We start from the raw sequence: 26,530 nt of genomic DNA on the forward strand, positions 1-26,530 counted from the left end.
ACCACTCTTTGCAATCCTCAATGCTTTCTCTGAAAGATGAAGTTTACGTCCAAGTTGTTATATAAACCATCTGTGAGCTTGTAAATTAGTTACCATCGCCCTATCTCTATCTGCCATAGATATTCAGAAACATGCCCTCCCATTCCTGTCAGCTTGGAATAAAAAGATGAGCTTCACTGTAAATGATATCGGTGATTTCAACAATGAAAAATGCAAATAGTGGGTCCGAAAGAAAACAGCATATAGCCAATTGTACTTTCCTGTATGTTTTCAGGAGGATCCAACAGCAATGCAAAAGAACAGCTGCTCGGTGGCTGGGGAAAGTGGCCTGAGTTGGGCAAGATAAAGTTTTGCGAACTACTTTCTACTGAATCTTCAACTATGACTTGTTAACAGATACATGAAAACTGTTCTTTTATTAGACAGGGTAGTGGAGCAGGGTCCACAAAGAAAACTGTAATCTTTTTTTGAACAATGGGATTTTTGTAATCTAATTAAATTGAATGAAAAGACATGCTCTTCTCTCGCACTCAAAATACTCAATATTTTCAAACTCCATACAGAAAACAGCATCCCTAAACAGTAACTCTTTTTTGTTCCCCCCTCTCCTTCCTGAGCCCTTTTGTATCAACAGGTGTGCTGGGAACAAAGAAATTCTAATACACAAAAACAAAAGTTTGCAAACATGGAAAACTAGTGGATGATTTTTCAGAATGTTAATGAAATCTTTCATTCGCTGTGGAACAAATCAAGTTTCCTTTACCTAGTGAGCGCTACTAATGACTGCAAAATGTGATTCAATTTGCATGCTGGCTTATCCCTAACATATCTTGAGGCAGCTGTGCAAAAACTTCAGGGCTATTAAAACCAGGGCAGTAGCAATGAAGTTATGAGGTGCAGGATTTTTTTTTCTTACCTCCACTTCTCATATTTCTTGGACTCATCCCCATACATCCTATGTTTAGCATTCTTGGGAACCCTGAAATACAAGTGACTGAAGCAGTGGTGGGTTGACTTTACTATTTAGTGACCAGTACCTTCACCTTTTAAGAAGGATTTTCGAGGTGGTATCTTTCAACAGGAGATACTGTTGTGAGATTGCTTAGGTGAGGACCGAATCAAATCTTCCACGATATCTGCATCTTGCAAAATGACTACAAAGGCAGATGAAGACTGTGAAAAGAAACTGACCTAATAATTTGGTATCGACCATGTGAACTGCTGAGCATCTGAGATGGGAGATGGGTTCTAACTAAAAGGCAAACACTTTCTGTTTTCCCTTGGAGGTGATATTCAAGCCAGAATAAAGTATGAAGAGACAGAAAATGTTAAAATTTCCAGTTGGAAGAGATCACGGAGCAAACCCAAAACACACAGAAAATAGCCAGAGTAAAAAGAAAGAAAGTTCTGGTCAAAAACTGCGAAGTTTTTTGTTTTGTTTTTTTTTAATGTGAGAAAGTAACAAAGGAAGGGGGAAAATGAATAAAGTAAGGGAACAAGAATAAAAAACCTACAGGTCTATGGGAAATGGCACTTTTTATCAGATAATAGGAATCACCACAGAATCCTAGGAAGCTTCCAAAAGTGAGGTTCATAACTGAAGTAGTAAAAGTAAAGATAAAAGAAAAGGAGTGTATTTTATTTGGCATTAAAAGACCTTTAACTAGGCTGTATCTATGGTTTTAAATGTTCTCTAAAGTGGATTGTGGTGAACCTTCTCCAGAGGTACGATTCTAAATCACTACTGATCTTATTTCTTTCTCCTCTCTTAATTTTAGTTTTCTACTGGCTTATTTGCTTTCTTATGGCTCCAATACTTTAATTTTTTTATGGCTGGATTCTTCTGAGACTGGTGATAACTCTGGCCTTATATGGTTACCTACTGAGCCTGTACTTTCTGCCAGGTTATCTCCAATTTGTCTACAGAAACAGAAATCACTGGTTTTCAACTCTACCTTTCGGACTGATTCTGCAGAGCAACAGACATCTCTAAGAAGTAAATTTCCTGATTGGCCCCATTTTGTGTTTGCATTGCCTGGGACGTGACCATAAAGCCTAAACTAGCAACTTTTCATTAAAAAAAAAAAATAGGGAAACTGTCCTTTAAAAAGCTATATATGCCCAACAGTAAATATGCTTTCAGAACTTATGTTCAAATAACAGGTTTAACCAAAACCAAAACCAAAACCAAGGGAATAGACCAAAGGGATAATATCCCTTCCATCCAAAATAAACGTTAGAGAAAATAATGGAAAGGCCCATGGAGAATCTTTTTCTCATTTGAGTTTTGGTTAAAGTGGAAAAATGGGATTTGAGGAAGACTGTGATAAAATAACCTGGAAAAAAACAGGCAACTTCTCCATTTTTATAGACACTTAACTTCTTTTCATTGCATTTTATTTTTATTTAAGCACATCTTCAACACGCACACATACATACCCCAACTCTTAAGAAAAAAAAGGGACTGAAATTTTAGTTACACCACATGTGGTTTTCATTTGTGAAAAATGAACAAGCTGTTTGTGGTTAAACTGTCTAATCGCCTGTTATCAATCTAGCGCTGCATTCAAGATTTACAGGATACATCAGCTTCTGTGCCACATTAGCTGTAAGGGGGGGGGGGGGTGGGAGGAAAAAGGAGGAGGAGAGAGTTTATCCTGAGGAATAATATTTCCAATGCAGCCACACTCGCACTACATCTGGTTGTGCTGGTAGCGGCAGTTAAATTGAAATATTTCACAGCGTGTGTCAGAAACATGCAGAATGGTAATTATGACAGATCTGATTAAGCCGGAGTGCCACAAGCTCCCTGGCCAGCGCCGGTTGTGCAGGTGTGACCTTGTGCGTGCCTGCGTGTGTAAATAAAATTAATTACAAGCGAGAGGGTGAAGGCTTCAGTGACATCACAAAGCGGAGAAACTCCCAAGGGGGAGACCTAATGGAATATTTTCCCTCAGTCTAATAATACAGTTCATATTGACTTGAGGTAATTAGTGGGATCATTAAAGCAGTTTTCCCGGCGTATTTGGCTGCCTGATCAGATTAGTGAAAATGTTCTTCAGAACAAGCCCTGTGTGGTCTGCCAGAGAGGAGGAAATAAAAAGCAACAAAGCATATTTTGGAATGATAAGCAGTGCTGGACTTTTAGTCTAGCAAAAAATCTCTACTTCTCTCTGGAGCCTCCAGATCTAAGCGTCCTGTCCATTTTAATTCTTCTGTTCGACTTGGGTATTCCTATACACATTCGGAACTATTTCTTTTCCTTCCCCTTTCTCTCCGTCAAATCAGACTGCTTTGTCACAAAGAGCCATCCCAACTCCCAACAAATCTCTTTTAAACAAGGCAATGTTAAAATTGGGAAAAGTATCTTAAATGACTGCTTTCCTGTTAACTGACAATATGGGGCAATCAGGAGAGTCGAAAATCCGGGAAGCAATGCCACTTGAAATTCACCTGCTAAACAAAAGATGCCTCTCTTATGTCACACGGGACAGAGATTTACATGTTCATTCACATTTGGATCTCAAAATGGGTGTCGCGTAGGCCAAAGTTGGGGCAAACGCTCTTCCAGTTGAGCAGAATACAGAGCCCTCGTCAAGAAAAGGGCCATTTGTTTGAAAATACTCTATTGAGCATGCTCTACCTTGCCACTGGAATGTGCCAAGCGCTGTCACAGATGGCAGGCTCTGACAGTTCCCATCCGTAGCGCCGATACTCGACAGTTCAGCACAAGATCAGTGACATTCTGTCTCATTAGAACCACGCTAATTATCACAGCTAGTTTCAGGGGAAACCATGTGTTGCAATGGTCAATTTGAAGGAGTCTGTGCATCAACAAACTGGTAATAAGGATCAGACACCTTATTATATGACAGCATGCTGCCTATGATCTGATTTACGGAATCAGAGGCACTGAGGCGGCCGAGGAGGCTGGCAGTTTATGAAACAGTGTGTTTAAACCCAATTCCTGAAGCATACTGGTTGAAAAGGGAACTGTTAAAAAAAATACACAAAGGCAACTGGAGTTGTTGAAGCAAGCGATCAAAGGAGAATAGATTCTCTATTAACATACAACGGACGTAGATTAAGACTTAGAAAAAAGACCACTTCATCAATTTAACAACATGGCAACTCCCAAAGAGGATGGAATTTCTATTTTTACAAGGTATTTCGTGACAAATTACAACAGAATGGCTGTATTTCTACTAATCTCTAAAATATATACATTTATTTTTACATGAGTTGTCTATGACATTGTTGTGTTTTGTCATGCAAAAGAATTGCACGTGTAAAAGCTTAACAACTATACGTCTAAAAATGAATAATCTTAAAGGTTACTTTTTAAGGTACTGAAGGTATTATTCTGGCAGAACAGAAAAAAAATCCACATTAGATTCATATTACCAACCTATGTTCTTCAATCCTTCTCTTAGCACCTTTCATTGATGTGAAATTTTAATGGTGCAGTTTCTTCCAGAGCTATTTTTCTATTGTCATTTTGCATAAATGCATTTTCATAGTTCATTCATTTCACAGGGCCTTTATTTTCATTTCTCATATGAGGACAAAAAGAAGATAAAGCTAAAATAAAACCTACCTTTACTACCCAAAACATAAAAGACAACTGTTGAGACTTCTGAGGAAACGCTTTTTCTTTCAACTTGGTAGTCTGTGAAAGGATTGTATCAGTGTTACAGTTATGTGCTAAGTGTCAGAGAATTACGTGCAGCCTGAGGATTAAATGCTTTTAAGAGTTAAACCCCACTGGTTTGCTCTCTTCTCTGCTCCCATTTTGTGGCTACCTGAGCTTGTCCCGAAGAACTCACTCTTGAAGGGTCAAAACCTATCGTATAATACAAGAGCTTCCAGAAAAAGGATCTTCCCCAGATACTCAGTCCACGCTTTTCAACTTACACTAACATTTAAGGACAAAAGGTGGCCTCAATTAAAACAGATTCTATAAATACATAATTGGTATACTTGTGCTTTAGAACGTGTATGCTGAACTACTTTAAAGTGACCCACTCTTGTGGGAACCTTCCTTGGACTTCCTCATACGGTGATCCTCTTTAAAGAGCTGGCCCGGTATCTACAAATGGATTCCTTTCCAGTATTGTCTACAATTTTCTTGCGACATTTTCGAAAGATGGAGAAAATAGGCTTAATGAGTTATGACTATATTTATAACGGTTAACTTATTAAATGGGTCAATGAGGAAAATGTATTTACATGATTTTAGTTAATTAATTTTAAATTTAAGGGAAAAGAGTCAATATTTTATTTATTTATTTATTTATCTATCTTAATTTATTCAGAGTGCATATGGCGGGGGTGGAGAAGAGAGATAGAGAGAGACATTGAGAGTATCTTAAGCAGGCCCCACACCCAGCACAGAGTCCAACGTGGGGCTCAATCGCACAACCCTAAGATCATGACCTAAGCCACAATCAAGAGTCGGACCCTTAACTGACTGATGCTCAACTTCACCCAGGCACCCCCAAAATGAACATTTTAAATGATTTGAAAGCGGCAGGAAGACAACTGAAAATCTGTCCAAGTTGTTTAAAATAGATAGCATCAAGTGTCTAGAAGGAAAAATACCCCTTTACATGATTTTGTAGCCAAAAATATATTGAGCAAGTGTTCTACTTAATTCTGGGTTTCCTCGATCGAATCCTAGATTTATAAAACCTAGATTTATAAAACATATGCTTGTCTTTATACTGTAGGGAGGCTGATATTCAGATCCACAAATTTAACTAGCTCTTAAAACACTGTGGAACAGGGGTGCCTGGGTGGCTCAGTCAGTTGAGCGTCCGACTTTAGCTCAGGTCATGATCTCGTGGCTCCGTGAGTTCGAGCCCCGCGACGGGCTCTGTGCTGACAGCTCGGAGCCTGGAGCCTGCTTCGGATTCTGGGTCTCCCTCTCACTCGCTCCTCACCCACTCACATTCTGTCTCTGTCTCTCTCAAAAATAAACAAACATTTAAAAAAATTAAAACAAAGGAAACAAAAAGCATCGTGAAACATACAATCATGTACCCTTTAAACTGTTGGAGCATGTCACTATTTGTGTATTTAAAACCGTTGAGTTCTTGCAGTACCCAGTGGTCATACGCTTTGACCACTGGGTACTGCAAGGAAAAACTGTGTGCACTGAAGAGCCTGATGGGAGATGGACACCAGAACCAGAAAGAGAAAGCCTTTCTTTCTTTCTAAAGCTTACCACTGTACCATCTGGCAAAAGAGAACTATTTATAGGATTCAGTTCCATTATCATATAGCAGGCAATGAAATGTAGATAGGGAACTGAGAGTCAATAAGCTGATAACTGGTACACTTGGAAAATACATATATGTGGAATGACTGAATCACATGTTACTACTGTATGTTTAACTGTATAAGAAACTGCTAGCTTTTCCAGAGCGGTTGTACCATTTACATTCCCATGGTCAGCAATGTATGAGTTTTTCAGATGTTCCACACCATCACTAACACTTGGGTCTTTTCACTTTTAGTTATTGTAGTGAATTTGATATGGTATATATTTTTGGCTTTAATTAACATTTTTCTGATGGCGAATGATGTGATAGCCTTTTAATTTTCCTTCTGGCCACTCGAATATCTTTTGTTGATAAGTGTCGAAATATTTTGCTCACTAAAACAAATTAGATTGTCTTTTTACAACTAAGTTAAAAAGAATAAAAACAAAACCGTTGATTTCAATAGTCCCGGTTAGCAACCAACTAGAAATATAATAGGCCTACATTTTAGAAAACTAAATCCAATATGGATTCCCGGTATTTAGACATGAGAGGTTTTTAGGTGGTTATCGACACAGAACACCTTAAATGGGAGACAGATGGAACACCACATCCTTGTCATTCAAGAATGCAGTACGGGGGCCTCCCGCATGGGTGTTAATGGGCACATGGGCAGGTTGCTGAAGTGGCTACACTCGGGGTGGTCTTGCTTCTCTCCTTGCTCTCCCCTCAAAGTACTTCTCTGACCCTTTCTCTACCAGGGATGCTGATTCAGGGAAATTTGAGCTGTATCTCCCAGGATCACCTCTACCCAGTAAAAAATAATACAAAAAATTTTAAAAATAAAATAAAATAAAATAGAAAGGACTAGATACAGAGTGTGTAAAGAGGCAGTTCTCTCCTCAGACCTTGGCTGAAGAAAACTTGATTTGCCTGAGAGGAGGGGCTATGAGGACAATATGTAAAGATCATCCCACAGACTCCCAGAAAAGGATGTGGCACCAGAAATAACAGAAACCGTGACTCTCAGATCTGCAGGGGCCTCCTTTGTGTCTTAAATAAGAGGCTACACAGGTGAAATCGTGTTGCAGCAAAGTCTGTTGCATGAACATTCCAAAAGAATGAATCAGCACTGAGCTTCAAAGTATAGTTTCCGTGAAGTATAATTTAATTCTGACAAAATAAAAGATGCCTTCACTAACATGCTGGAATACAGTATGCAATCATGGTTCCGTGGTTTTTTTTCCCCCTGGATTTTGTCCTTATGCGTTCCTATCCCTGGCAATGAAAATTACATTTTTTTGCCCCATTTCTAGCCCCACTGATCCGTGATATGTCTTCGTACTTGTATCTAAGACATTCTAATCACCATCTAAGAATTTCAAACCCAAAGGCCACAAAGATGCACGAAAGCTTCCTTCTTTCTTCCACTCCCCCCTCCCTTTGCTCCCCTCACTAAAGGCTTTGAACCTCGGTGACAAAAGTGTCGGAAAAGTGAATGGAAGAAAGCAAAAGGCTTTAAATTATATGGTCTCCTCCACTGGTCGTGCTGTCTTTTGCAGAAGCAAAGAACCACTTTTTTTCTTTTTTCTTTTTTTCTTCTTTGAGCACTAAAACCATACCTATCAACCAGCTGTTATCAGTAGCAGGCAAAGAGTCCTGTAACTGTACGGGACTGGTGGGTAGGGAGTGCCAAAGATTATACTCAGTCATGTTCAGTCAGATAGAATTTTCATCATCCCGTCGCTCTACCTAAAAGAAATACCCTGTTCAATAAAGCACCGGAGAGAAATCATTTTCTAAACACAAGTGGCGATGCAGCGCCGGCCCATAAAAGCCCTGTACTCCTGTATTACTGTATCTGGAAGCCCCACCTCTGCAGACACGAAAATCAATGTAACAATTCGATGTACAAGGCAAGGCCTATGGTGCCACTAATGTCCCCTTGCTGGACATACACCTTAAGTCTCAGAGCTCTCAGGGGGTTTGCTGTGGAATAAAATTAGATTCCAACATCTGCCACCATTAAGGAAAAAATTCCATTTCCATCTCCCATATGAAAACACTATAACCAATGAACAGTAACTGAACCTTGCTACCGTAATGGTTATTACCCAAATCAACTATTTTTTTTTAAACAGTAAAATTAGCGAATTCTGCTCTCATAATTATTTGAATGTTATCAGACTAAATGTTTGATAAAATTCCAATATGATTCACTTGGAAAAACTGCTGCTTATTTGAATACCCAGAATATAAAGTGTATTCATTTGGAGCTATTCACATTATGTTTAAAGCATATCATCTTTTTAAAGTTTGCATTAGCCTGCTTTCCTACCCAAGCACAGAAAGTAGCCTACCTTCAGTTTTTACTTGCATATTTTATTCAGACATTTCTATTAGAGTTAAAAACAATCCCATTTCTATTACTCATCGAAAAGAAGAGATCATGTAATACATGTGAAATGGTGGAATCCACAGAGTTGGTTTCTTTTACTGAAAATACTTTGTGCATTAGTCAGTACATAGCCCAACTGTGATATGTGTGGTTTCGTAACATTCTGGGACCGTGGAAACTTTCAAATAATTACACTGCCTCCCAGCTACCTAAAGCTTTACCTTTTAGTTTAAAATGGAAAGTATTTCAGATACATACACAGATAATAAGAAGTCACTCTGTGTAGAGGTCTGAGCCCCTTGGGTAGCACATTATAAGACATTATCCATTTGTGCAGAGTGCTGTATGATTTAAAAGCTCTTCTGCATCTATTGTAGCATGTGACCTTCTCCCATGTTAAAAGAATCTTGGGCTCAAAAAGGTTAAATAATTTTTCAATATTATAACACCAGTGATACAGACAGGACCATAGCCTACTTTGGGGATCCCCCACCATGGATCTTCCCCTAGCACAATGGGACATGAGAAAGCCTGGATTCCAAGGACCCTATTCTGGTAAGAACCCATATTCCATGGAAACGTCAATGAAGAAAGGAAAGTTCTCACCGTTCCCTCGATCAAATTAGTCCAACACCCCTAATTCCTCTTTCCTGGAGCAGGGTATCACTTCAGGACTGAGGCTACCTAGAACCCCAAGGAAATTCTAAAATAGGAGGCCAGATGCAGAGAATCAAGAAATTAGGATTGGCTCTACTATTTATGAGTCCGGTGACTCTCGTGTATAAAATGAGGAAAACAAGCCCAGCTCAAAAGGTTACTCTGAGAATTAAATGTAGGTCATTCGTAACGCACAGTGGAGTCTAAGTACAAAGACAGTGCTGGAAGGTAAGCTAGCCCAGAGAACCAGAAGCAGATGGAGTGAGACGGGCTGAGATAAAAGACTTCTGTTCTTCCCTTTTTACACACACGTCATTTTCAGGGACCTCTGCCACACTCTGACAAGCCTTGACACATACATCCAAGACGTAAATCGCTCTTTTAGAGGTTAAAATTTTGACCACGAGAAGGTCAATCTAGTTTGAAGACTTCGGGGGGGGGGGGTTATTTGCTGGTTTTTCCATTTCCTTCACAAAAATCATGGCAGAACAGAACTTAAATAGTGACTACTTCCCTTGTTAAGTCACACTTTTCCAAGTGGTATATATACACAGTTTTTGGACTGCTTATTTTTAAGGAATCGCAAATCTTTCTACATAGTTTCATAATGAGGGCAGTGCTAACACCTAAACTGACCAACAAAGAGAAAACTACAAAAATCCTCTGTTGGGAAGTTACAGGAGAGTAGTAGTTAGGAAGAATAACTATCCGAGAGAATGAAAGTTAACACTATGCTGGACCCCACAGCCAACAACCGGCTCCCTGGATTCTTTCTTCTTCAGTAATGAGGGGATCAGGTTAAGGGGTTCTGGGAAACACACCGTCCTGGCAGAGGCCCAGAAGCTGCCAATCGACACTTGCTGAAAGAGACTCACGGGGAGCTTCGTAGGACAGGGGCAGAGAGCTGGGATGTTTAAAAAACTCGCCAGAACAGCACTCACATGACGTTACCAACCAACTGCCGCCACTGTCTACAGAGTTCCCACATCAGTAACTCAGCCCAGTTGGGCAGATGTGGAGACATCATTTAAGAGAAAGAAAGGATGAAGGTAACAAAGGGACTGCCAACCCTAAAGGAGCTCTGCGTTTCGGAAAGGAAATGGGGAGGGAGGAAACGCCACTGAATTCAAGGACAGATGACAAGCAAGGAAAGGACAGTTAACAAAGTTTTAGTATTTTGTATGTTTTAAGGCTGACCCCATGTATTACAATAATACACACCTAGTTTCTCTGTTTATCTATTTTTGGGAGTGGAGAAAGGGGCGCTATAGGGATCCAGTCTGTTGTTCTTGCTAATTTAATTGGACAGGTCAGAAAAGACGTAGGATCAGAAAGAAAGGCAAGATAATATACATCTGAATACGAGATCCTCATCATAATTAGACTAAATAGCCCAAACAAGAACGTGCAGGGTGGGTGGGTGAGGGGTAAAGGGAGAACAGGACATTTCTCCTTAATGCATAGTCTTGGCATGTAAATGAAGACATCTGAAGAAGCACACAGGTTTGAAGCGGCTCTAACATTCTATCATAATTAGAAACATTTCAAGAGCCCTGTAATTTCCAATCAAAATTACAGTAATTTCCGATATACAAGCCATGATTCATGACAGAATTTTACATTCCATGAGAGATTACGGTGGCCTGATGTATGACACGCTGAGTACAGCACTAACATAAACAATTCAGTTTAATGTTTAAACAGCACTTGATGTTTAGAATCTCACAATAAAAGAAACATATTATTGTAGAAATTATCACTTTGACAGTGATTGAAGGGTAGGCAGGCATGTGGCCTATAAAGCTATAATTTTTACAGTCCACAGCTTGAGTTTAATCATTTTTATATAACATTTCCAAGATATCCCTTAAGTATTTCAACCAGTCTATAACTTAAATAAGAACAACCTTTTCTAAAGCAAAACTCCTATCGAGTACCACGATTAATGCTGATAGAGAAAAATTTTAGGAAGAGCTAAAAAAAAAAAAAAAAAGTATGGTATAGTCAATCCAGTGTATGTAAGTACTCTCAGAATTGTATATTTTTATCAGAAGTTGACAGCAGCAAAGAAGGCCGTTTTACAAAGGAGAGTTCACTAATGATAGGGAAAACGTGTCTGTCTAAAATTGCAAGTTGTTAAAATCTCACCTGAGCCCTTGACTGCCTCTAAATCCCCACCTTGATCTTGTTACCAAATATTTGTAAAGGAGAAGAGAGTTCAGTATTCTTTTGGTCCTTTAAAAAGTATTTGTGGCTTTGAACAAAGGTTTAGAAGTAATTATAAGTTTGTTCCTATGGATGACCCTGCTTTTGATGGGCACAAATTATCAATATATGAAAATTATACTGATAAAGGACTGCATTTTCTGTCCTTTGTTATGTATTCATCTTGTTTAGTGGGGACTTGTAACTTTTCCAATTCATTTCTATTCATTTGTAATTTACCAGACTTGGACAGTTTTTCTAGTTGCAATTCAGTCTGTACGTCTTATATATCATGTATCTATGGAAAAATGAGGGTCATTAATGTGCAAAGTTTTGTTTGGTGGGCGAGCTGGTTTGTTTTAGTGAGTGCACCTAATAGATGCAGATGGCTGAGTTGGAACAGAAGAAACTATTATGTTTGCAGTATTTTAGGATGGAGATCAAGGTCATCTAAGTAATAATGAAACAATAGTAATTCAAGTTACTTGCACCAGTACAATAGACCACATTGAGAAATTGCCTCTACATTACAATATCCTTCTGAAAACAACTATTAACTGACCCCAGAGAGTTACCGAGAAATCCTTGGTCTGGAGAGTAGGTGTTGGGAGGAAACAGAACCACTTATCTACTGCCTGAATCTGAACAACATATTTTTTTCATCACAGAGCTCTGTCAATAATCCTGGAGACTCTGACCTCTCACGGATGCAATAGGGTCAATACTGCAATAGGGTCAATTCAGTAGGGTCAATACTGAAAACAGACACCCCTCTGAAAGAAATTTTCACAGGCATCGCGGATCAACATTCTCAGTGCCTAACAGAGGCTCTTACCTGGCTTTTGGTTGCGGCAACCTTTGCAAACAGTGCTTGGGACACTTTAGCGCGCTTCATTTCCTGCTGAATCTCATCATAAATGGAAGCATTAATGTTCATGGTATTGTTCTCTGGTTTCCCATTCCTCTCAGTGGCAATCGTAGCTGTTTTCACCTACAAAACATTTTCAACATGACTGTCATTTTTCATTGGCCAAATTGTTTTGAAGCTTTTCAGGCTCGGCATCCAAACTGGACACTGTTGTTCCTTTTATGATCAAGGTGATCAACAGTGCAGTCATTCAACATTAGTTATTACCCCGAGATCAGATTGCTTAAGTTAAGAAAGTCACATTGTCACAGGTGATTGCATAGGTAATAAGACAGCAATTGCCAGCTGACAAACAGGAATTAGAGCATCATAAAGTAAGTTTTCTGGAAAACAGAATAGTTTCAAAGACTTGAAAACCCTAAACGAATTGTTTCCCAATTACTGTCCATTGCAATTCTAACAAAGGAAATTCACAATTAAAATCATAATGCCCAGTGCTGTACCTTCACTGGGTGCCCGGTGCCTAATAGACAATTGCATCACTAATAGCTATCACATACTACGGCCTTTTTAATTTTGGACTCTTTTTTTTCAATGCCTGTTCCTCTTATGTTTCATTTTTAAAATCTTCCATAACAAAGCCATTTGCAAAGCTGCATATTTAAATCTTCTATCCATCCATGAAACAGGTAGAGTGCCTTGTTTAATTATCATAAAGGCTGGTTGCATTTTACACGTGCGTGTCCGAGCTGTTCTGTATAATTATTTCATCTTCTCCTGGCACCCCAGTATGTAACTATTTCCTTTTGACTCGTGGAACCAGACAAGAAGAAAATGTTTCACAATATTTAACAGAACATTACTACAAGTTACACATATTATAGAATTGGTGACTTTATATTCAAAATGAATAATCTTGAGTGAAAAATTAGTATCAATGCCTTTGGTAATAACAATAAGCAGGTATCAGCAGGAAAATGACACAAAATTTGGGGGTAAAAACAAAATCTCAACCTCAAAATTTATTGATAACTATTATTAATTTTTAAAACTCCTAATTTAATTTTTATTATGCAGTCATGTGAATCAGCCTGGAAATTTTTACATATAAATGATGTCGTTGCTTTTTTACCAGGAAATTGGGGAAAATGTAAATGGAAGTCACCACAGATACAGGACCCTGCTTCTCCCAGCAAAATGACTCACTAAGGGCCACATTTCTTAGGATCCCTTCCAGAGCCCAGGTTTCCGTTACCATCTTGGACAATTCCTCACATATACAATGAGCAACAGAAAATGAAGTCCATTCCAGAATGAATGATTTTTTTTTTTTTTTGGTCACGAAATGATACATCCTTTTAGTCACGCTGCAAATCTTTCAGAATCGCCGTTAATATTTGGTTATCAAAAGATATGCAGGGGTTATCCTAAAGCAATTCAATCCTCTGCACTTAAGAGAGGAAATAGGAGTCTTTAAAACATGCCTCCTAACTTCTAGCCAGTTAGCAAAATAACACCCTTAACTTGCTTAACTTGAGGAGGCAGCAAGATTCTTCCACTTGGACACTACCCTTCTAGGCACTGAAAGGATGATGCTGTGAAATGGGTGGGCCACAGGCCCAAGTGAGGACACAGAGAGTAAGGCAGGGTAAGTCACCAACTGGTTAGACCTCATTTGCCACTACTAACCTATAAGCTGGAGATGGGAATGGCAAGCGTGGAAGCGTGATTTCCAGAATGCCCCTTCCAGCTCTATGGCTCCAGAATGCAAGGACACTCTCGGAGGTATATTAACGACTGGAGGCCACTAAGAACATACACGGGGCTTTGAAGCAATAATCTGCTAAATACCACTTTAGGAGCCAGAAGAGTTAAAGCATTACCATAAATTGCCTACAAAGTTGCTTTGGTGAGATTCGCAACTTTGCTCTGGGGTGGTCTTGCTTTGAGGCAGAAGGATAGATTTGATCACCCCATGGGGTCTCTTTTAATACCTATTTTTCTCACTGCTTAAATGAAAGAGAAAAGAAAAGCCATTTCAATCGCTTTGAAAATTGAATGTTATGGAAATGGGGGCATGAAGTCCAGTACATTGGAAGAAAGTTCCTTGGTAGCAATCTGCTTAGCAATAGTTAAGGAAGCAGGCTTTGGAAACTTGTTTCAGTTTGTTTTTAAAATAATTGTCATTCTTTTGTAAAAACTATGTTTAAGAATTTATCTTTGAGGTGGGCTATAATCATTTGTTTCAACCCTGTGATCTGGTTTCTAAAAATTTCTTCTGTTTAATTTTTTTTAATAAAGCAATTTCAACTGGAACCAAAAAGCAAGAATTTCAAATCATTAAAAAAAAAAAATCAAGTAACTGCTTCCTAGTAGGCAACACAATCAAAAGTGGAAAAGGCGTACAGACGAAACCTTTAAAACAGAAAAAAAAAAAAAATTAGAGCAACAATTTTTTTTTAAATATAAAGAAACTCTATCACTCATTTAAAAAAATATTTAGAAAAGCTTTTCTTTATCATCTTGTTGGCTCAGATACGTATCTTATCATAGATAAGCTATTAGAATTCTGGAATCACATTTTTTCCTAAGCACAAGCTATTGCTTAAGGGGAACTGACTTGGACAGCTTTTCAAAAATATGAAAGCTGAATTTTTCCCCAGGTAAAAATGGAAACGAAAATCTTTTCTACCTCACTCTACTAAGTACTATTTTAGCTTAGTACAAAAAAAATCTTCGTTAATCCTGGTTTAGCTTTTAATATTATATCACACATTAAAATTCATAAAGTAGTTCATTCCAGGCAAAACAAACTACTCTTCAGCTCTTCTCCGCAAATAGCACAGGAGGTAAAATAAATGCAGTTGCTTTCCGAATAGCTTTTATCAAGGTAGGGTGTGCTACTCCCTCATTACCGCGGCGCCGGGGAAGCAGTTGAGAATTGGAGCTTCTACGATTATACCCTCCCAAGTGAGCACAGGGTGCAAGCACTGGGGTCTGCTTTATATTTCACTAAAATCTGTGCAGGAGAATGCAAATTTTCCAGGAAAATTCTATTTTGTTTCTCCATGGATCGCTGAATGCATCGAATCATGCTAGCAAACGAACCCTAGGTACTATATACATGCCACCTACCTCATACATACTACTCAAAACGAACTCTACTGTGGTCCCGATCAGTGTATGTACGATTCGTTGACGGAGGAGGGACTGCCCGCAAGCACCTAGTGCACACGTGTGTGCACGCACACACACACGCACACACACAATTAAAGTTGGTCGTAGTTTTAACAGTAATTATGGTAATAACAAAGGCTGGCAGTTATTAGTTGTTTCTAATGTGCTAGGCATCATGTTCAGGTACATTAGCTCTAACCTGCACAACAGGCCCGAGTACGGACTATTATTGCCCCAGTTGAAAATTGAGAAAACTCTCCTAAAACAAAGAAGTGATTTATTCATAAGGCAACATGAGCTCTAAACTCAAGTCTGTCTAATGCTAATGCTTATTTTAGAAACCACTGCACTATACTGAGGTCATGATGTTATACAAGAGTTCTTTATTTGGAAAAACTCTTACTTTTTAAAGATATGCTGGACCTGCTTTTTGGTGGCCTTTTGCTGAGTCAGGCTCATTAATGTCTAATTTTTAGCTAACGGCTTTATCTGCTTTAGTTATTACCCGGAGTAATCCAACCTGAATTTATTTGTCAAGGCATATAAACTACAGATGTTTTCTTGGAATTGTTATGTAAGGAATGTGCTGTTTTGAAGTGCTTTTACCAGTGACAGAAAATGGTCCCCATCCTTAAATTTTTACATATTAACACCGGCTTGAATATCATGGTCCTATCTTTTCATACTACTTTTCTTTCTGTTCTTTTTAGGAACAATATTAATTATTTCCCTAATCCGGATGTTATAAAGTCCTCTAGTTATTTTAAAAGATGACTGTTAATGGGAAGCATCTTATAAGCACGTAAGATCTTAAAATCATGCTGGCCACGTGATTCATAACAAAACTTTTACCAAATGTTAACTGAGTGCCCATGACTGAAGCCATGTTTCATTACATTATAGAAGACTTTGCTGTAAAGAGACGGAAGGGTGCAGCCACTATGTAAATTATACATTGCTAATAGGAACTTAGGACGTTTTCTAATGCCGTTATAAAATATCCCATCTTTCTTCAGGAGAAACTAAAGAATTACATAAAGAGATGTAAAAATATAAGAAAAAATAATCATGTAATTCATGTATAAGTTATAACTTGGTAATTAGAGGCTTTCAAACAGTCCTGATGGAAACAGAAATTGCTAACTCTAAAAGCCACACATAATGAAACACACAAATAAAATCAAATAAGCACATACCTAAACAGAAATCATCAACTTAAAACTGATCTGTTCCATGGAACAGACAAGTCCCAGAAAATAATCACTAATTACTATTAATCAAAGTCCTCTTATAAACTCATTTGTTAAATTTGCTAACCATAATCAGAAAAGAAACTTTAAGACCAGGGAGCTTTGGAGGGTTTGGGTTCCCCCAGACATTTTCATACGAACAAAGTTTGGAAAGGGCTACTCTCTCCACCATTTCAGAAATGCCCAACTGTCTGACGTCTTCAAAAACAGAGCATTTGTCAAACATTTAACATATTGTATCAGGAGAATGTTCTCACATGTGTTCCTCTTCCTAATCTAAAAATAAAACTTCCCATCCTCTATGACAGACAGAAAAAGTCCCCACATTTCATTTTCCCCTTCCTAAAATGTTTGCGTTTTGAAGAGGTGGCCTGAGGTGTGGAGAAAGAGCAAGAGACTTAATAGGGGTCGTGAAAATTGACAAAGTCTTAACTTTGTTTTTTTTTTTTTTTCCTCTTTCTCCTACCAAAAGGTTGAAATGAGGATTCAATGAACTAACGTGCATGAGGGTGCTAGAGAACTATGAAACCATTATCGAGTACAAGGTATTCTTATTTCTCTAATTGGAAAACGTAAGTTATGAAAACAGGCTTTCAGCAAGTAGGTTGGGCCCAGAGCCAACTGCCGCTGACAGAGGACAGAGCCCATGGCTGAGCCCAACTGAGGCACAGAGGGACAGAGCCCAACTGAGGCACAAGGGACAGGTCTGCAGCAGGGGCATCTCACCTAGGCAGCAGCCAGCCAAGAGCTCTGGTGATATCTGAGGCTGGCCTAGATTTTCCCAGGGAAGTACTCCTTGGAATAAAACTTGGGGCTGGACTAAAACCAGGGAAGAGCCGTCTTAAAGATAATTTAGAATCCGAGTTACTCAATAGTTTAGGTCCTTAGTCTGGTATGACCCTGGGAAGATATCTCAATCATCCTCTGTATGGGGGCACCATGGTGGCTTAGTCGGTTAAGTGTCCGACTTTGGCTTAGGTCATGATCTCACGGTTCATGGGTTTGAGCCCCGTGTCTGGCTCTGGGCTAATAGCTCAGAGCCTTGGAGCTTGCTTCAGATTCTGTATCTCCCTCTCTCTCTTCCCCTCCCCTACTTGCATGCGCTCTCTCTCTCTCTCTCTCTCTTAAAAATATAACATCAATCATCTTCTGTATGACCTCAACTCTACAGGGAAGGAGCTGGAAGAGAATCCAGCTCTCTCAGGCCTAAAGGTAGTCTGGTCTCCTGTGAGCCATAAGAGACCTCTGCCTTTGAAAAGCAGTACTTTAGAAAGAAATCAGGGTTCGGCTCCAAACCAAGCCAAAGACTTGTCTCAAAATATGTTTTGAATCTCTTCCTGTACAGTGAAATGAAATGTGATGATAGACTCCTCTTTGTCAAAAATATAAAATTAAAAAAGATAAAATTCTGCAGTTTGTTTCTGTATCTGTGGTTTTGTCCTTTTTTCCCCTTCCATTTTAATCACTTGTAATAAACATATTAAAACCTTAAGTATGGTGTATTGGTTCCATTTCAACTGTTGCAAAACTATACTAACTCCACTGCTGGAGAACACATTAAGTACTCATTTCACATTGATAATACTTTTAATACATTTAAGATTTCTTAAAATTTAATTCAGAAAGTCATTGTTAAAGGGTAAAAGGTGGACAAAGTGGTTATGAGCTCTATTAAAATAATATTAAGTAATGCAAAGGGATTCTTAGGCAAGTTAAGATACTTGAAGATGTATATTATAGCAGTGAACTAAAACTACACACATCTGATAATCATTTCGGAATTTGGTTAGAGGGCTAGTAATTCTGCATTAACAGAAACTGTTTTCCTTTGAAAGAGTTTCACTAAGAATCTGTGGTATCTACATACTTTACTACATGTTCATCGTTGGCTGGGTATCCCCGCTATGGCCTTGGTCTCAACCCCTTTTGAGAACAAACAAATAAAGCTAAGGGTGGCTCAACTAGTTAATCAATAATGCAGGCCAAAATAAATTATATTTTCTTCCCAACTTACCAGCAGACATAGTCTTTAGACGTATATATAAGAAAGCTACCCAAGAGTATCTTAATGGTATATGAAAAGAAATACCACTTAAGAATTAATGTAAATGTGGCTAAAGGAAAAACTTGATGAATAAGGATAGCAGAATCACGTTAGAAAAAACAAAAGCATTAAAATCACAGAAATATTAGAAAACAAAACTGTCTTAAGGAACTACTAAGTCAAATATTTAGATTAAAAAAAAAGAAAAAAGAAACAGCTTAATGCTGAAGTTCATACTGATCTTAAGTAAGCAATTCTTTTGTTAGTATTGCAGATTAAGTGATAAGTAAAATAACTCTTTGCCCAGAGGCCTTCTGTGACGATTATAGAAGCAAAGTTAACTAACGATGGTGCATTAACTCTAAACACCACAAACTAAATGTTAAACCAAGTCCAAAGTACATTATTTTTGTTTAATCACTCTCTAAAAACCATATATATATATATATATATATACACACACATATACATATATATGTATGTATACACATATATACATAAAGAATTCTGCATTTTTTTTCTTAAAAAATATTTTAAGGAAGGCTTTACAGATCAAATTCAGTAACTGTATGTGTAGACAGGTAGATATGTATACATGCAGATAAATATCATTATTCTCTGCTAGAGGCCCATGACTTTCTTATTCACAATTACAGAAATGACTTCCTTACACTCTGTGCCTATAGACATCAAGACCGAATGATTTTTATTACATAAAATGGAGAAAACGAACTCTGGATGTTTCCACAAAAGATTCATTTCAGAACATTACAATGTACAGCTTAAGGACCTCAACAAGTGGCTGAATATTATGTCTATTCTTTACTGATGAAGTTATTATCTGTGGCAATTTCATTTTTAGTGTTGAATGAGCTTTTCCATATTTCCATACTTGGAAAGGTGGGAATTTTTTTTTTTACTATTGATGGAAAGAAATTAACATCAAAATACAATTTCATGATGACCTTGTATGAATATTTTATGTTCCATATTCAGTTTTTAAAAATTTTTTTTATATTTGTTTATTCTTGAGAGAGAGACAGACAGAGTGTGAGGGGGGAGGGTCAGAGAGAGAGGGAGACACAGAATCCGAAGCAGGCTCCAGGCTCTGAGCTGTCAGCACAGGGCCTGATGCAGGGCTCGAACTCACAAACTGTGAGATTGTGACCTGAGCTGAAGTCGGACACTTAACCGACTGAGCCACCCAGGTGCCTCCCATATTCAGTTTTGATCCAGCTTTAGCTGACCTTATTTTTAAGAGTTGTACATGCTATAAATTAAATGTGTAAAAATATACTTGCCTATTGATTTGAAGTCTAATCCATTATCAAACTTTTATCTATGAGTTTGTACTGCAAATCAACTTCTTTAATTCTCATAATAATTACAAGGTTATCTTTAAAACTCTATTTAAAAAATATAAATATAGATACATGTACACAAAGTCAGGTCCCTATACAGGCCCCTACTTCCAACTGCATGGTGACTTTTGTCTTTTCTAAAAGTGCAAAAATTCAGAAAAACAGAAAATGTGCCCATTTCTGGGAATATGGATGGCGTTCCTTATCAGCACCATTTAAAGCTGCCTTCAAGGATTGTATTAAACTTAATTATGAAAGATTACGAACAAGATGATGTGTAATTGGTACCAGCTGCAGTTCGTATTGGAAAGCATAAATACAAATGGAATTATTTATTTATTTTTATTTATTCACTATTCAAACGGCAGTTCTAAAACTCAGAGGAATAAAATGGACTATTACTTTTTTTCGTATTGAGCTTAAAATATTTCTTTACTTAATAATAGTAGTAGAGACAAACATCCCATTTAAAGACTACTTTTCACCCCCAAAGAACCCCCAAAAGGAAGCAACAGAAAGCAATTTTCTTTCCTCTAATTAGTAGCTTATTGTTTTTATATCAGAATCACTGATTTGGGACCAAATTCTCCTCAAGCAACTCTATGAATTATTATTTTTAGAAAAATTGGTATCTATTCATCTATCTTTCCAATTTCTTGTTGAGATTCTTCCTGAGACATTAAAAAGAAGAGGAAAAAGAGGAGGAGGAGGAGGAGGAGGAGGAGGAGGAGAAGGAAGAAGAAAAAGAAGGGCAAAGAGCACAGGAGACTTCACCTGGGGAGGGCGGCTGGGCGGTGTGCTTATCAGGGGGGCTGGACCCATAGCCGAGGCAGCATTCAAGCTCCTTTCCCTTTCATCCTGGTAAATTCGATCTCTTTCAGCTTCTGGTAACTGCAAGAAATTCTGCATAGCCCGAAGGTTTACCAGCAAAGACTGGGATGCAGTCTTGGGGTCCTCTTCCTTTCGGAGGATTTCTGAAAGCAAGCCCTGCAGGGAATGAAAGGCACAGGGTGAGCTTGCTCCTGAGCTCTGCCCAGCCAGCGGTGATCCTTCCCTCTCCTTCTCCACTCTGTTTAGAAAATGAACAGTCAGAAGCATCAATTCTACATAGAAATGTATTAGTTACATTTGAAGTGGTAAAGAGGAGAGAGCCTCAATTGTATTCTTAATTTTATTAAGCATCTGCTTTACGGGTAACACAAACTGAAGCTGCCTAATTGGTCTCCTTCCTTTGAGTAGCTTAACTTGCCATGAAATCTTTCACAGAGAGACGATCGAGCGAAGTTAAGAATAAATGAAATGCTCATAATACAACAGCATTGAACTGTATAGTTCTCAAGCTGCCTAGACAAAGGCAGTGGAAGGCTGACAGCCCGATACATAAAGATACAAGATACTACTAGAGAAGGAGAACTTTCAAAGAGAGTATCAGAAGATGAATTGTTAGAAAAAGAGTATTACTAAAGCATCATCTAAGATTTATGCTACGTTTTCACAGGCAGTACTTTAAGTCATCCCTTAATTTTCAATTAAGAGCCAATGACAAGTGATTCTTTGTATTTACCATTCAAGGAAAGTATACAGACTCTCTCGAAAAATTCTAAATACTATCATGCTCTGGGTAACAGGTTGAAATTCTGACCTTCAGAAAACATTGATTAAATCTGAAACACGTAACCCCATATTTACATTGCAAAAATCCATCATAACATGCCCAGGAAAAGAACACTATCAAATTCTGTAGTTACTGAATTTCTTAAGGAATAGAAGTCTTTATTAGTAATAGAAGAAATTTACAAACCATTGTAAACTCCTTTAAGGTGTCCCTCTCCCTAAATACTAGAGCATGAACTGTCAACCAATTTTTTTTTTTAATTTTTAGGAGAAGCTTTTCAACAATGAATGAGTTTCCTCATTTTTGTTTAAAGAATTATATGAAATAGAATGATTACAAAAATTTTCTGCCCATTTGATAAGGACTGAGCAGCCTTTAACCTGTTCTATCTTGTGCATGAAATAATGCCTGGAATACCAGGACACGTTTGCCTTCAACGTTTAGCCAGAGTATCAGTTTATCACAGTACAGTTCGAAATAAAATGTTGCCAAGATCTCCATATAATCTGTAAATTTCACTTTCCAGCAGCCCTGCAGAAATGGTGAAAGACTACATTCGGGAAAGGGGAGGCAAAGTTTCATATCAAAACGAGTGAGCCCAAAGATGATAACATTTGGGTGTTTTCATGGCTTCCTACAAATGCAAACCTAATTTTGTTCCTAATTCTTCGGGGATAAGGTACCACATTGTCCAAATAGAACACTTGGATGCAGAGAGTATAAAACCATGGTCCACTTTAAAAATGATTTGAACAGGCTGCTATTAAAAAGAGCCTTTAATAGGCTCGGGGGCTTACTGTTAAATTTTAGTCTCTCACTTGGTCTGGAAAGGGGAACCAAACTTTGTTTTACCGTTAAGAAATGTGACTGAAGAATGAAGGGTGCATGTCCCTTCATTCATAATACTGACAAGTAATGCTGCAACTGTGTTTATACAGGAATAAAACATCCAGTCAATTTAACTAAAATTTAGTCAAACAGGCAGTCAATCATCCAGCTATTTAATTTGCACAAGGCCAACTAATTAGATTGACTGTTTTGGATGTGTCACACTGAAACCAAAAAATACAGGTCTCAAAAAATGCTTGAAAATAGGTGTAAAAAATAGTCCTGGGTCTCTACTTTTCCCCACCAAATGTTACGTATTAAAACAACGTGCCCGGCAAAGCGATATATGTGAACCACACAGAAATCAAGAGATAGAAAGGTACATTATAGACAAATACAGTGCTCTCACTTCCTTGAGCATAATAACCTAATATTCCTTTTTGTCATCCCAGCACAATGCCTATCACATGAGTGTTTAATAAACATTTACTAAGTGGATTAATTATGTGTATTCAGACCACAAAAGGAAAAAATTGTAAATGAGTGATAGAAACTCAAGAACAAGACATGCTACTCATGGGCAAATTTTAGTGGCAATTACTAATTTAATCAAAGTAAGCCTTCAATGAAAAGTTACATGGTGCCACATAAGATGTTCATCTACACTAACTGTTCAATAATTTAAAAAAACCAGATTAGGTCAAAAGGATCCTACAGATATTTAGGATGTTACTGTATTTGGGAACCTTGAAATTAGACATTTATAAATCTCAAGTAACAAAATATTGTATCATCTCCATTAAAAATGTTTTCTGAGACAGCAGACAACTATAGTGAGAAAAGCAAACACATGAAAAAATACATTAATATTCTCTATCAAGTCATGTTAACATGAAACTAAGTCAATCCTGCGTGCTTAAAGGAGAAGACAACACATCACTTGGGAGAGAATTTAAAATTTCCTCTTCCCATATTTTGATATTGGCATGACTTCCCAGTTGAGCATATAAAGTATTTTAGGGGCAGAGCATTTATTTCCACTTAATTATTCCACTGCAGCAAGCACAGTTTTTCTGCTTGCACTATGCTAAGGTCTAAAGCAATACTTTGAATCTTGGAACACTCAAAGAGCTCTAAAGCAGTGAGTGTAGACACTGTCAGGTGTTGTAGAAACCTTTGGATTTTTTTTTTTTTTTTTTTTTTTTTTTTGGCCCAGGCTTTCAATGAGGGGAGTGCCCCCTGGTGGAAATGCTTGAAAATATTGTTAGAAAATATTTTGATTAGAATGTGTTAATTACCAAAAAAAAAAAAAAAAAAAAATCATGTCACTTGAGAATAATTCTGTATGCAAAATGACTTTAGAATCTGAATATGAGAATGCATGTTCTGGTCCCGTTCAAGTTGTTATGTGAGTGGTTGCATTTACAGACTCAAGATGTACATGGCCCCTGTTTCCCATATCCTGTAGTCAAAAATATAGTCCAGACTTAGATCAAGGTCGTTTGTAGTAATCCCCCACGGGGCAGAGTATGAGGGATCTATTACCAAAATTTTTTCTTCATGCTAAAAAAATAATATGTCAAGCTCTTCATGTACATTACCTGCTATCTTAGAGACTATACTAAAACACCAGGACTAAAACATGTACTGTGGATCATAGGTGCTCAATGAACTTACTGAACAAAGTCAAACAAAATCATCAGTCATTCTTGCCTCCGAAAAGAACTTGAGAATTTGTATGTTATGTAGTAAGTTACCAACGACTAATGAATATTAATTTTATTATATTAAATGAGAAGCTGCTTTTCATTGGGACTTTACATCATCAAATAATGCACTATGTGCTCTGTACATAAAAACAGAAAATTATTCTGCATTGTCATTGCACAGGGGTTAAGAGAGAATTCCAATTTTTTTCACTTAGTGAACTTAGTGATGAATTCCTAAACCCTTTTTACATTCCAAAAAGAGTTTACTAGTTATTACAAGTAAAATTCATTAGTAATTGTAAAAGAAAGAAAAAACCTTCAATAAATATTATCAGTACTTCCAAAAGCTAATTATGAATTCTTTAAAACAGCAGATAAGCGAAAGAGACTGCCAATCTGAACAAAAGGCCTGTCTGGCCTCCCGTTTGTCTCCTCTTTGAACATAATCACTGATTCAAATAGATTTTATCAGCTTCATGGAACTTCAAAGCCCTCAGAAGGAAAACAGGATTTTATGAAACCTCCCTCCCTAAAAAGAAAATAAGTAGAATATTCTTCAAGACTACCTACCTCTGTTGTTTTGCGAATTTTTAATCACATGTCCAGGTGAAAGACTATTTTCAACTCCACCTACTACCTTGGACGCCTGCCAAGTAAGTTATAAGCAGACGCATTTATCTCTGTCGCTTGGGAGGCTAAACGAGAGCTGTCACGTTGGGGTAATAGCACCTTTTTACCTTTTATTCAATAGTGATATGGATAGTGGACTTTCCTTAAATTACACTGTGAAGAATTATAGGAACACAGTAGCAATTTCTGTTATACTTAAGCAGGCAAATTTCTCTCCACCACATAATTTACAGAACTCAAATTCAATAAAACATTACATGATGGTCCATTACTGTTATCAGTTTTGAATAATCCATCTTCATTCTTTATTTTACTGGAAAATAAAGTGTGCCAAAGGGGTGTGGGGAGAAAAAAGGAAAAAAAAAAGCCACAGAATGGGATCAGAGTTAGATTCTGGGTTTTATTTTTTTTTTAATTTTTTAAAGGCACTAACGAATAAATATATTTGCTCCTATCACAATCCCTAAATAGCAATAATATAGGGAAGTGAACTGAAAAGTATAAATCTAGAAGCTTCGACAATTATTTTTAGCCATAGGTTTCCACTAAAAAGACATCAAGTAGGTATAACTGAATGAATGACATATGCTAAAAGCTGGTACCTTTGGTAGCAATTAAAGCACATACGCCCATCAATTTAGAAGGGGAAAAAGTCCTTAGAACAAGTAATTATATAAATTTCACCATAAATTTTCAGAAAAGGTAAACTTTTTTTTTAATAGTCACGTGTGAAAGTCTTAAGAGAGGGGTTTTAGGAGACCCAATTAGGATGACGAGAAAATTCTCCAGTGAAGAGTTAAAACATGAAATCCAGGATTTTAAAGTTGCACAGAACTGTCAATGACTAAAATACTCTCAACTCATAACAGCATTATCTATTATATTAATGTTTTAAAATACTCTTTATAGGGTACCAAATTCTTTATTCGATCATATCATATAACTTTGCCTTTGCATGTACATATTTTACGTTAATTTTTTAAAACTCGGAGTTGGAATTGCACATTGTAGTAAGTGCACGCAAATGTGTGATGTGCGATTTAACTCTGCAGAGCTCCCTGCCTATACATATGCATTAGCATGTGTATTTTCGTACGCCACACTCACACCATACACTCTCACTCTGCACCTGCTTTTATTGAAATGCATACACTTCGAAATAAACACACTACATGCATTCATATGAATGTATAATCATTAAAATAAATGCAGCTGTGTGTGTGTGTGCGCGCGTGTGTGGTTTTTAAGTATGACCACCAAAAACACACGCATGCTTGCATGTTCAAAAGCTCGTTCCCAAAAAGTGAACACTTAAATATACATAGAAAATTACTCTTATTGAAGTAAAACAGCTTCAAATATGGCCAATATCCACTTCGACTCAGGCGTACCAATGACCAATATACAGGTTTAAAACCAAATCTCTCTATCACCCGGGGCTCCAAATAATTTTTTATGGTAGTAACTTCTTCTAAATTAGCTATTATTACTAAAGAGAGCTTGGTACTGAGGCTGTCACTGTTTT

General features: G+C 37.5%; 1 protein-coding gene across 8 annotated transcripts in view; it reads right to left on the reverse strand.

Annotated features, from left to right (window-relative positions):
• Positions 1–26,530, reverse strand: part of SATB1 (SATB homeobox 1) — a 100,012-nt gene that overhangs the window by 19,422 nt on the left and 54,060 nt on the right. For all 8 annotated transcript variants that reach the window (XM_042956687.1, XM_042956688.1, XM_042956691.1 and 5 more), the window contains 2 exons: positions 20,998–21,210; positions 12,359–12,514 (listed from right to left, as the gene is read on the reverse strand). In XM_042956687.1, coding sequence (XP_042812621.1) covers positions 12,359–12,514; positions 20,998–21,210 — 369 coding nt within the window. The remainder of the gene's footprint in view (positions 1–12,358; positions 12,515–20,997; positions 21,211–26,530) is intronic.

This window comes from Panthera tigris, chromosome C2, assembly GCF_018350195.1.
Source record: "Panthera tigris isolate Pti1 chromosome C2, P.tigris_Pti1_mat1.1, whole genome shotgun sequence".
Taxonomy (NCBI): domain Eukaryota; kingdom Metazoa; phylum Chordata; class Mammalia; order Carnivora; family Felidae; genus Panthera; species Panthera tigris.